The sequence below is a fragment of the Oncorhynchus gorbuscha genome, linkage group LG03 (genome assembly GCF_021184085.1).
Source record: "Oncorhynchus gorbuscha isolate QuinsamMale2020 ecotype Even-year linkage group LG03, OgorEven_v1.0, whole genome shotgun sequence".
Taxonomy (NCBI): domain Eukaryota; kingdom Metazoa; phylum Chordata; class Actinopteri; order Salmoniformes; family Salmonidae; genus Oncorhynchus; species Oncorhynchus gorbuscha.
Window position 1 is genome coordinate 89,591,596 of NC_060175.1, and position 13,411 is coordinate 89,605,006.

At 42.7% G+C, this 13,411-nt stretch overlaps 1 protein-coding gene across 5 annotated transcripts in view; it reads right to left on the reverse strand.

Moving 5' to 3' along the window:
* The window catches only part of LOC124032170 (C4b-binding protein alpha chain-like), a 48,583-nt gene that overhangs the window by 11,652 nt on the left and 23,520 nt on the right, over positions 1 to 13,411 (reverse strand). For all 5 annotated transcript variants that reach the window (XM_046344336.1, XM_046344337.1, XM_046344338.1 and 2 more), the window contains exons 13-17: positions 2,197 to 2,385; positions 1,877 to 1,976; positions 1,510 to 1,583; positions 1,225 to 1,407; positions 380 to 553 (exon numbers count right to left, since the gene is read on the reverse strand). In XM_046344336.1, coding sequence (XP_046200292.1) covers positions 380 to 553; positions 1,225 to 1,407; positions 1,510 to 1,583; positions 1,877 to 1,976; positions 2,197 to 2,385 — 720 coding nt within the window. The remainder of the gene's footprint in view (positions 1 to 379; positions 554 to 1,224; positions 1,408 to 1,509; positions 1,584 to 1,876; positions 1,977 to 2,196; positions 2,386 to 13,411) is intronic.

The window sequence follows — 13,411 nt, forward strand, 5'->3', positions numbered from 1 at the left end:
CACCAGTTTGTCTTCAATCGTAACCAGCTTTGCTACTAAAAATGCAGATTCCAGTATCAAGGAATGGATCAAAAACAGAACAGAAATAGATGGAAACTAAAATGACCAAATCCAAACTTATAATGCATACAGAGAAAATAAATACTTGAGATTGCTATGCACAAGCATGCATATGGTGAAAAATAACAATTAGCATGAATTCAAATAACATCTTGTCTCATGAAAAGTAATTGTGTTTATATGAGTAGAGGTCAGTTCCATAAAAAAAGCCAGTTTGTCGACAAATTGGTCTTCTGGTCATAAACACCAAATGATGCAAAATATCTGAGCTAAAATATTAGGCTAAAGTGTGTTAAATAAACAGTGAAATCAGTCTTACCTTTGCATGTTGGGTAAGGAGCTGACCAGCCTTCTATTTCACAGGTCAGACTGGCTTGTCCCTCCAGGTCATATCCAGCATTACACCTATACGTCACAAAGGACATGTACGTATAGGGGGGACGGCCGTCAATCCGAACACCATTCTCAACAACAGGATTAGGACATGACACCACTGCAGACGTAAACAAACATGTGTCATTAGCTGCTGTTTTGAGGTGAACAACATGACAAAAGTATATTATTTATTGGTTTTAGACGACTTGAAGCAATAAACAATGTTGTTATAATCACCCATTTATGAATAATGCATCATTATCTATCAAATAAATAGGGTAGATTCTATTGAAACCTACTTCCTCTGAGCTTAATGTTGTATCATGATTATTAGATTAGGCCTTCACATTAAACATGCTTTAGACTGCTTGCCTGTCTCACGCACATCTGTGATAATGTTTGATTTTATTAATCTAGATACTGTGATATTTACACATGTATCTTTCAGAGGAGGTCATCTGGAACTTGATCATGACTGTGTGGTGGAGGAAAAAAGTGGAAGCACAAATAGATTTTATAATAATATAATATGTAAGCAACTTGTGTCAAACTCATTCCATGGGGGGCTGAATGTCTGCGGGTTCTCCTCCCTTGTACTTGATTGATGAATTAAGGTCACTAGTTAGTAAGGAACTCCCCCTCATCTGCTCATCTTAATTGAAAGGAGAAACCAGTAGACACTAGGCCCTCCATGGTGTGGGTTTAACACCCCTGGTGTAAGCAGTTCATTATTGTTTTGTTAACAATCATACTTATAAAAACAGGGGAAAAGGGAAGCTTTCAACATACTTTTACACTCAGGTGGAGCTGGCTGGAATTCTCCATTCTCACGGCAGGTTATGGATTTAGCTCCAACCAGAGTGTAATCCTTCTTACAGTCATATTGCACGACACTTCCATAGTCATACGTATCATCAGGTGAGACAACAGGCCCACCGTTGACAATGTTTGGGGGCTTTCCACACTTCACCACTGCAGATTAGAGCACAACAGCAGTTATGAAGAGATGCTTCAGGCACATGCACAGAACTGTTAATGATATTTTCACTTGACATGCTCCTTCAGATTACCAACCGTCACATACAGGAACTCTGCCATCCCAGCCTCCATCCATACAGGTCCTTACACCGCTGCCCACAAGCACATAGCTGAAATATAGAAAGATTAGACAATACGAGACACTTTTTACAACTTTGCTTTCAGGACAGTAAGGGTTAAAACAGAGACTGTTCACAGCTCTGATCAAAATAGTAATAACAGATAATACGCCTGAAATTGAATTACTTTTTGTTTAGCTTTTAGGGGGGGGGTGGTTGATTAAGGCCTATTTGGAAAAATCACTATATTAGGCCAACAAATGAACAGCTTTGTGAAAATGTTGACATGTTAATTCTAAAAAAATACAAATGTAATTACATCTAAGTCTCAAGAAAGCACTGACCCAGTATTACAGGTAGCAACTACCTGGTCTCCAAACAAGACCCCCTCAGCGGTATTAAACTGGCCGTTCGTCACTTCTCCTGGGCTGCCACACGACTTCCCTGAAACAACCATAGAGAAAACCAGTCAGACTTTCAAAATGACAGAGTGAGAAAGAGTTGAATGTTAGCACCAAACAGGTCTGAAATCCAGGCTAGCATTTCAATTAGATTTAAGGATGGGCAATGAATATATCAAGTTGAGTGGGTAAGTAAAAACTGGAAATATTTACAAGAATATGGCACAACTTTTCAGAACAAAAATAAATGACGAGTATATTACGTTCGCATTTCAGTTTCACTTCACTCCACACGCCAGCAGTACAGGTGACTGGCGGAGACCGTCCTGTACTGGCATATCCAATTGCACACTGAAAAGTGACTTTTGCGCCATCTACAAATGTCTCTTGCGTGATGAAGGCATCTGACAAAACCATGTTTGGCCCTCCTATAGGTTTGGTACAGTTTTTAGCTGAAAGAGGTGGAGGCAAAATGTTAATGACCAAGATGAACAAATACAGGAGACAACATGTTCAATTCAACCCACAAACTGTTGTGGTTTAAGCTTTAAACCACCATCTAGACAGAGAGATAAAAAAAAATAGGATTCTATACAGAAATGACCCCACCTTGGACAGTGAGAACAATCAAGGCCAGCTGGACCATCCATATCATCAAGAGCCAACAGATGTTAGAGGGCTGCATGACATATTATTTTCCTGTAACAAGCAGCAGCACACAATTTCCTGGATTGGTTGGTTTGCTTGTACTGTAAAGTTTTTCAGATCGCCACCTACGCAGACGAATCTCTCTAAATATCCACTTGCAGTAATCACGCTGTTGAGAAGGAAAAACACACTGTCATACAAAAATCTGTGAGTTGGGGTAGCCATACAGATAACTTTAGCTAGCCTAAATGGTAACATTATTAGTTAAGCCTGGGACAAAGCACAGATAATCAAACTTCCCAAAACAATGTAACTGCCATGGAAACACGTGGGGGGAAAGGGCCATGGGGGAAATATCCCGAATCTCCTCATTGCCCCAAGCAAAATTTACCCACATTTAGGCTATTGTTTGTGTGAATTTCAGACTGTGGGGGATAGGGGGGGGGGATTACACTTGTATGGATGTTGACCCCAACACATGTTCATGTCATCATTGACATGACTACCAATATCTGTATGCTAGCTATGCTAACCAGCTTATATACGAACGGGAGTAAGCATTTAGCATTCACTTCTAAATCTGAAAAAGGAACAACGTCTATGTTATACAGTGAAAAACAGCCCAATGCACTATACACTGCTCAAAAAAATAAAAGGAAACACTTAAACACCACAATGTAACTCCAAGTCAATCACACTTTTGTGAAATCAAACTGTCCACTTAGGAAGCAACACTGACAATAAATGTCACATGCTGTTGTGCAAATGGAATAGACAACAGGTGGAAATTATAGGCAATTAGCAAGACACCCCCAATAAAGGAGTGGTTCTGCAGGTGGTGACCACAGACCACTTCAGTTTATATGCTTCCTGGCTGATGTTTTGGTCACTTTTGAATGCTGGCGGTGCTTTCACTCTAGTGGTAGCATGAAACGGAGTCTACAACCCACACTAGTGGCTCAGGTAGTAAAGCTCATCCAGGATGACACATCAATGCGAGCTGTGGCAAATAGGTTTGCTGTGTCTGTCAGCGTAGTGTCCAGAGCATGGAGGCGCTACCAGGAGACAGGCCAGTACATCAGGAGCCGTGGAGGAGGCCGTAGGAGGGCAACAACCCAGCAGCAGGACCGCCATCTCCACCTTTGTGCAAGGAGGAGCACAGCCAGAGCCCTGCAAAATGACCTCCAGCAGGCCACAAATGTGCATGTCTGCTCAAACGGTCAAATCAAATCCAATTTTATTTGTCACATACACATGGTTAGCAGATGTTAATGTGAGTGTAGCGAAATGCTTGTGCTTCTCGTTCCGACAATGCAGTAATAACCAACAAGTAATCTAACTAACAATTCCAAAACTACTGTCTTATACACAGTTTAAAGGGATAAAGAATATGTACATAAGGATATATGAATGAGTGATGGTACAGAGCAGCATAGGCAAGATACAGTAGATGGTATCGAGTACAGTATATACATATGAGATGAGTATGTAAACAAAGTGGCATAGTTAAAGTGGTGATACATGTATTACATAAGGATGCAGTCGATGATATAGAGTACAGTATATATGTATGCATACGAGATGAATAATGTAGGGTAAGTAACATTATATAACTGTTCTCCCTTAATAATAATAATAATAATAATATTATTATTATTATTATTCGACCATGCTGGTCATTTATGAACATCTTGGCCATGTTCTGTTATAATCTCCACCCGGCACAGCCAGAAGAGGACTGGCCACCCCTTATAGCCTGGTTCCTCTCTAGGTTTCTTCCTAGGTTTTGGCCTTTCTAGGGAGTTTCTCCTAGCCACTGTGCTTCTACACCTGCATTGCTTTCTGTTTGGGGTTTTAGGCTGGGTTTCTGTAAAGCACTTTGAGATAAGGTAGCATTGTTTAAAGTGGCTAGTGATATATTTACATAATTTCCCATAACTTCCCATTATTAAAGTGGCTGGCGTTGAGTCAGTGTCAGTGTGTTGGCAGCAGCCACTCAATGTTAGTGGTGGCTGTTTAACAGTCTGATGGCCTTGAGACAGAAGCTATTTTTGAGTCTCTCGGTCCCTGCTTCGATGCACCTGTACTGACCTCGCCTTCTGGATGATAGCGGGGTGAACAGGCAGTGGGTCGGGTGGCCTTCCTGTAACATCGGGTGGTGTAGGTGTCCTGGAGGGCAGGTAGTTTGCCCCCGGTGATGCGTTGTGCAGACCTCACTACCCTCTGGAGAGCCTTACGGTTGTGGGCGGAGCAGTTGCCGTACCAGGCGGTGATACAGCCCGCCAGGATGCGCTCGATTGTGCATCTGTAGAAGTTTGAGAGTGCTTTTGGTGACAAGCCAAATTTCTTCAGACTCCTGAGGTTGAAGAGGCGCTGCTGCGCCTTCTTCACGATGCGGTCTGTGTGAGTGGACCAATTCAGTTTGTCTGTGATGTGTATGCCGAGGAACTTAAAACTTGCTACCCTCTCCACTACTGTTCCATCGATGTGGATAGGGGGGTGTTCCCTTTGCCGTTTCCTGAAGTCCACAATCATCTCCTTAGTTTTGTTGACGTTGAGTGGGAGGTTATTTTCCTGACACCACACTCCGAGGGCCCTCACCTCCTCCCTGTAGGCAGTCTCATCGTTGTTGGTAATCAAGCCTACCACTGTTGTGTCGTCCGCAAACTTGATGATTGAGTTGGAGGCGTGCGTGGCCACGCAGTCGTGGGTGAACAGGGAGTACAGGAGAGGGCTCAGAACGCACCCTTGTGGGGCCCCAGTGTTGAGGATCAGCGGGGTGGAGATGTTGTTGCCTACCCTCACCACCTGGGGGCGGCCTGTCAGGAAGTCCAGTACCCAGTTGCACAGGGCGGGGTCGAGACCCAGGGTCTCAAGCTAGATGACGAGCTTGGAGGGTACTATGGTGTTGAATGCCAAGCTGTTGTCGATGAACAGCATTCTCACATAGGTATTCCTCTTGTCCAGATGGGTTAGGGCAGTGTGCAGTGTGGTTGAGATTGCATCGTCTGTGGACCTATTTGGGCGGTAAGCAAATTGGAGTGGGTCTAGGGTGTCAGGTAGGGTGGAAGTGATATGGTCCTTGACTAGTCTCTCAAAGCACTTCATGATGACGGGAGTGCTACGGGGCGGTAGTCGTTTAGCTCAGTTACCTTAGCTTTCTTGGGAACAGGAACAATGGTGGCCCTCTTGAAGCATGTGGGAACAGCAGACTGGTATAGGGATTGATTGAATATGTCCGTAAACACACCGGCCAGCTGGTCTGCGCATGCTCTGAGGGCGCGGCTGGGGATGCCGTCTGGGCCTGCAGCCTTGCGAGGGTTAACACGTTTAAATGTCTTACTCACCTCGGCTGCAGTGAAGGAGAGTCCGCATGTTTTCGTTGCAGTCCGTGTCAGTGGCACTGTATTGTCCTCAAAGCGGGCAAAAAAGTTATTTAGTCTGCCTGGGAGCAAGACATGGGCTGGATTTCTTCTTGTAGTCCCGTGATTGACTGTAGACCCTGCCACATGCCTCTTGTGTCTGAGCTGTTGAATTGAGATTCTACTTTGTCTCTGTACTGACTCTTAGCTTGTTTGATAGCCTTGCGGAGGGAATAGCTGCACTGTTTGTATTCGGTCATGTTACCAGTCACCTTGCCCTGATTAAAAGCAGTGGTTCACGCTTTCAGTTTCACGCGAATGCTGCCCTCAATCCACTGTTTCTGGTTAGGGAATGTTTTTATCGTTGCTATGGGAACGACCTCTTCAACGCACGTTCTAATGAACTCTCACACCGAATCAGCGTATTCGTCAATATTGTTATCTGACGCAATACGAAACATATCCCAGTCCACGTGATGGAAGCAGTCTTGGAGTGTGGAGTCAGCTTGGTCGGACCAGCGTTGGACAGACCTCAGCGTGGGAGCCTCTTGTTTTAGTTTCTGTCTGTAGGCAGGGATCAACAAAATGGAGTCGTGGTCAGCTTTTCCGAAAGGAGGGCGTCGCAAATAAGCCATAAATGTTTGTTGACCAGATTCAACACTCCATACAAAAAGTCATTTTTTGGTGAGCGAATAATCACCACCTGCTGGAGGGAGACAGATTCTCCGCTGAGTTGGGCCCCTCTCTTTGGGTGCGTTCGTAAATTTACTCTGGTATCTACTACCATTTCAGATAACTCTCGTCTGAGTCTGCCAAAGCACAAGAATGCGCAACACCAGTTGAATGTGAGCAAACGTTGGCAAAAATACTTAATTAAAATAGTTGCCAGCAGTACAGTTACAACGCTCTAGATAACATGAACAGTCTAATCAGCTCTGCTAGTGCGAGTAAAATTGTCAGTGTGCAGTGTTCTCTCGGTGTCTGGAAGTAGCTAGCAAGCTAGCCAACTTTTGCCAGTTAGCTTGGGTGCTTAACCGACGTGAGGTCAGAATGGTCGAATCAACCCCACTTCTCGGCCAGTATGCACTCACGAGTAGGCTGGACAATGGAACAAGTCCAAATTCACCTAAGAATGAAAAACGGCCAAAGAACGCTGAACAATGACTGTTCTGGCTGTTTAAAAATCGGTCACATATTGAAAAAGAGGACAGGGACATATGTTTTGTTTAGGGTATACACCGTTTTCTGAAGAAGAAAATCATTAACCATGGAGCAGAAACATTTTGAATTTGATGGCTATGTGCCAGCCATCGCTAATAATGTGACATGGAACCCAAACTGGATGCGTGCGTGCGCCATCGTGCATAAATGTATTTTGTCCCCCCACAACAAATGTGATCATGACAAGCAGGTTAAAATATCAAAAATTCAACCAATTACATTAAATTTGGGGACAGGTCAAAAGGCATTAAACATGTATGGCAATTTAGTTAGCTAGCTTGCACAGGCAACTAATTTGTCCTATTTAGCTAGCTTGCTGTTGCTAGCTCATTTGTCCTGGGATAAACATTGAATTGTTATTTTACCTGAAATTCACAAGGTCCTTTACTCTGACAATTAATCCACACATAAAACGGTCAACCGAATCATTTCTAGTCCTCTCCTCCTTCCAGGCTTTTTCATCTTTGAACTTAACGTAAACTCACCCCCTTCGTACAAATGTGCACAACCGCAACATTCAAACGAGGCTACAAAGAAAACTAATGGGACTGAAGCCACTGTGTTGACGTCAAAATCTGGGGTGTAAACTAGGTTTCTACTCAAGAGTTGATCAACATGGTAATGGCACTATAGTATTGGAGAAAAGTTGAAAAGAACTGACCCTCCGTTACATCGTGACGTGTCATGTCGTAACGTACAGCACACATAAAGCAACTATTTCTGTCTTACGATCTCCATCCACCAGGTGTAGCACAGTAATTGTGTCATCACTGCATGTGATCATCATTCCCAAAGCCGCTGTTTACTTCTAAGATCACTTTAGCACCGCACTAAAAACTGATTCAAATTCGACAAAAACCTTAATAGGTATGCATTCACACATTATATAAACTTTAGTGTTTTATTTACATTTAGAGGCGATTAGGTGACGAGTTGGACAGATCAAGTGAAAAAAAGCAATTTTCCCACACAACATCTCTCCTTTTCACTATCACGCATTAGTTACGCTTCCCCACCTGCCATTTTCTAAAAGACCAGACGCGGCTCATTGCCTGCTTGAATTATGCAGAAACGGGCAGCGTTTAGGTCATGTAATTGAATCTGTTGGAAAGGGGAGAAATTGTGCTTTACAATGGTATTGACATTACAGTTGATCTGGAAGTATTACGTTTTTGGGGCGCTAAAATAAGGGCAATTGTACGGACCAAGGCGATGTACGAGTTTACGTTACATGGTAATTGGCATCTAAACTTTCATAGCATTACCACTACAACGGCAAAACAGTTAGTCTTTCAATCACCCATGTGGGTATAACCAATGAGGAGATGGCACGTGGGCACCTGCTTCTATAAACCAATGAGGAGATGGGAAAGGCAGGACTTGCACCGCGATAAGCGTCAGAAATAGGAATTACTTATATTTTAGCCCTTGGCAACGCAGACGCTCGTTGGCTCAATAATTGAATAACAATAATTGCACACAAAATAGACTACACCTGTCAATAATAAGGTAGCCGAGGAAAGCAGAAAGGTCTAAATGCCAACAATAGCGAGGCAGGCATTGTGACACAAAACAATCGGCTGGGAATAGAACATTCGGAAGGCGAGTCCAATAGAACTAATGAGCTGGCAGGGTGTAAAATGCACTAAAATTGGGCATATATTTTTCGCGATTTACTATAGAATTACGGCAAGCAGCTGGGACATATAGTAATATTACTTAATTAACTGTGTTCCACGACGCATGCAATTAAATATATTTTTATAAAAGCGTTACAAATGGAATGTGTCCAGCCTATACACAGGTAGCTACACCGCCCAAAGTATTCGCAACCCAACTCCACCGTGATGCTAACGGTACAACATCTAACTAATTAGCCAGGCTAGCAAAACCGTAGTCAAATAGTATGTATCTACTGCGTTACCTAGCTTTGTTATTTTGTATTTTCGTGATTTTATTGAAAATGGTTAAGCAATATGGCACAAGGGGTGTGACATGTTATGTCCAAAAGAGAACAGCAATGGCGTATTGTAGGCACAAACTCCGCCTTGCCATGGTTCGTTGGGAAAAGCCTATAGACAGAGCGAAAGCGGTATTGTGTTTGTAAATTCACTCCGGAGTGCCAGAGTGCGCTCTGGGCGTTCGTAAATTCAGAGCGTTGTCAATGTCCATTTGTAAATGCAGAGCGTTTTCGCTCTCTGACTAGTCGTATTTGATCAACTCCATTGATGTCTAGTTTGAGGAAACACTCGGATATTGTAGCTGGATCAGCTTGCTACCGTGTTAGTGTCCATTGCTAGCTAGCACTTTCTCTAATTTCCAACAATGATCATCTATGGTATTTGGAAGTCTTACCTTATTGTTCAAATGGTCTGTCCACTTTCTTCAAAAAGCTGCTCCGTCGAATATTTATAGTAACTCACTGTTCTGGCTTCTTCTTCTATGCTATCATGGCGGTCCGCAAACAATCGACAATCGTTTAAGTGCATGCCGCCACCTACTGGGCTGGAATGTACGATCAATCATGATCTGCCCAATTCTGTACTACCATGAAAATAAAATCGAAAACCAATTAAATCCCTATCAACTTCTACCCCCTCCCACAAAAAAAACCTCCACCTCCCCAACACCCATACCCCATTCAACTGTGTGTATATATATATATCATGCTGAAACACTCCCCGCTTAGAATTGTTCAGCATGTCAACAACCATTTCAACGGTAAACATCTGTTACCCCGAATATCTATTTTGTCGTCTCAACAATAACCTTCAAGCTGGAATTTCTGCTTTCCACAACAGAGTTGTATTGATAACCTTACCAATAAAAGCTAGTCAACTTTATTCATTATCAAAGTGTCCTTTGACGCTGCACGTTCATGAGCACAAGATTTCTGAACAGGTCTCCAAACCATGCCAGGACCAGCAGAAACACCAGTCTCAACATTAGGTCCACTTACAACAGGAGCAGCCATGGAAGCTCATAATGTAAAAAATATATATTCAAAAATTAATCTAAATCAAACTTTGTCACATGCGCCAAATACAACAAGTGTAACCTTACTGTTAAATGTTATCTTTATTTCACTAGGCAAGTCAGTTAAGAACAAATTCTTATTTTCAATGATGCCTAGGAACAATGGGTTAACTGGGGCAGAAGGACATATTTTTACCTTGTCAGCTCAGGGATTTGATCTTGCAACTTTCCAGTTACTAGTCCAACACTCTAACCACTAGGCTACCTGCAAGCCCTTAACCAGTAAACAGTGCAGTCCACACTGTAGTCTTACAGCAACTGCTTACGATATATCATGACTAATTCTAGATCCCTGAGCCTCTCTGCATCTGGCATCCACCAAATGCTGCACTATGTTCCACCCCCATAATTACAACGCTTAACCTTCACATTGCTACCACAATCACCGTAACCACGTTCCCTTCCAAACCTGGCACAGCTTTTACTTCCTTTACATTGAACAGCTACATGTCCCATTATTTTGCATTTATAACACCTTAATGGGGATGGGACAAATGATCTGACATTGAATTTAAGGAATCCTATATGTACTTTCCCAGGCATAACCTTCTTAAACCTCAGCAGCACTGATAGGCTTTCATTTCTTTGACCTTCTTTCCTACAGACTAACATTTTGGCCTGAATCACGCTTTCTCCATTTTTTTTCATAAATATCATCTATGGACATATAATGGTACCTCAGTCTAGCATAAGCACCAGGGACATGGCTTTTAATCTTCTTCCCATTAAGCTTTTCCATTGACAGAATCTTCTCTTGCTGAGCCTGGCAACCACAAAATGTTAACAATATACCATTTCCAATTTACCAAGCTAATTTCACTTCATCTACAGCATTAGTTAGTCAGATAGGGTGTAAGTGAGGCCCTGTGGTCTCATTAAACACTATCACTACTTTTCACTCCAACACATCATTACTCTTGCTTCCTACCTTCATGCTTTTATTTTACTATGATCTCTCTTCTACCTGTCTTAATATTTGTTTTTATATAACTAGGAAAGTCAGTTAAGAACAAATTCTTATTTACAATGACAGCCTACCCCAGCAGCGCTGAGCCAATTGTGCACCGCCCTATGGGACTCAGCCAGATGTGATACAACCTGGATTTGAACCAGGGACTGTAGTGATGCCTCTTGCACTGAGATACAGTGTCTTTGACTGCTGCACCACTCGGGAGCCTATTCCAACCCTTCCGGTCCTTGACCCTCATCCTCCCGCTCCATACCATCAGAAATGACACCCATATTGTTGGAATTTCAACACAGCTGTTACTTCACCAACTTTTTCCAAATTACATCTGCACTGCTCGCTGCCATTTCCGACCGGTGGCTCCTTCTTCTTTAAGGTTTTATGGCAGACTGCACCCATTGGTTTATTGCTGCCACCTACTGTACAGCTATTGAACAAAAAAAAGTTGAATATCCATTGCGGGAAACGGGTTGGGGAAAACCACCATTTTATACGATACAAAAATAAAATAAGTCCCAAAAGGCCCCACCCTACTCATTCAGTGATAATCCAAATCACATCCCTACACAGTCCCAAAAAACTTTCAGCCGCACTTACAAAGATGCCTATTTTCTTTAAGATTTCTTTATTTGCGCTGTGCGGTTTATAACAAATGCAATAAATGATACAAAGTCCACCTTTAACATGCAACGTGTCAGGATCCTGTTGGCGAGTAACATTTACTGATGTCTCTAATCCAACATAACCTCACATAACCCAAATATATGTACGAAGGGAGAGACTTCTTCAAAGAACTAAATGCACCAACCACTGCATCTACTGTTCTCTCAGATAAGATAACTTTAGAACAAACTTCTTTAAAAAAAATCTTTTTGGGGGGTGGACTCTCTTGTTCCATGTAGTGAATCTGTTATTCAATGTGTTTGCATGGGCTAACATTTTTTATCAAATACTTTTTTAATATATACAGTGCATTCGAAAAGTATTCAGATCCCTTAACTATTTCGACATTGTGTTACGTTAGTCTTATTCTAAAAATTGCTTAAATATTTTTTTCTCATCAAGCTACACACAATACTCCATAATGACAAAGCAAAAAAACGGTTTTTAGATTTTTTTGCGGAAATATCACATTTACATAAGTATTCGAGGCAGGTAGCCGGAAGGTTGCTAGATCGAATCCCTGAGCTTACAAGGTAAAAATCTGTCGTTCTGCCCCTGAACAAGGCACTTAACCCACTGTTGCTAGGCTGTCATTGTAAATACAAATTTGTTCCTAGTTAAATATTATTTTTTAAATTCAGACCCTTTACTAAGTACTTTGTTGAAGCACATTTGGCAGCGATTACAGCCTTGTGGTTAGGGGCGGCAGGGTAGCCTAGTGGTTAGAGCGTTGGACTAGTAACCGGAAGGTTGCGAGTTCAAACCCCCGAGCTGACAAGGTACAAATCTGTCGTTCTGCCCCTGAACAGGCAGTTAGCCCACTGTTCCCAGGCCATCATTGAAAATAAATAAAACATATTTTTTTTCAATTGAGTCTTCTTGGGTATAAGGCTACAAGCTTGGCACACCTGTATTTGAGGAGTTTCTCCCATTCTTCTCTTCAGATCCTCTCAAGCTCTGTCAGGATGGGGAGTGTCGCTGCACAGCTATTTTCAGGTCTCTACAGAGATGTTCGATCAAGGTCTGGCTGGGCCACTCAAGGACAAACAGATTTGTCCCGAAGTCACTCCTGTATTGTCTTGGCTCTGTCCTTAGGGTCATTGTTCTGTTGGAAGGTGAACCTTCGCCACAGTCTGAGGTCCTGAGCACTCTGGAGCAGGTTTTCATCAAGGATCGCTCTGTACTTTGCTCCGTTCATCTTTTTCCCTGAAAAACATCCCCCGCAGCATGATGCTGGCAGCACGATACTTCACCGTAGAGATGGTGCCAGGTTTCCTCTAGATGTGACGCTTGGCAAAAAGTCCTTTAGGTTCCTTTTGGCAAACTCCAAGCGGGCTGTCATGTGCCTTTTACTGAGGAGTGGCTTCCGTCTGGCCACGCTACCATAAAGGTCTGATTGGTGGAGTGCTGGGTTAGGGTTAACAACAACGCTCTGTCAGAGAGACCATTGGGTTCTTAGTCACTTTGCTGACCAAGGCCCTTCTCCCCCGATTGCTGAGTTGGCCAGGCGGACTGCTCTAGGTGGTTCCAAACTTCTTCCATTTAAGAATGATGGAGGACACTGTTCTTGGGGACTTTCAA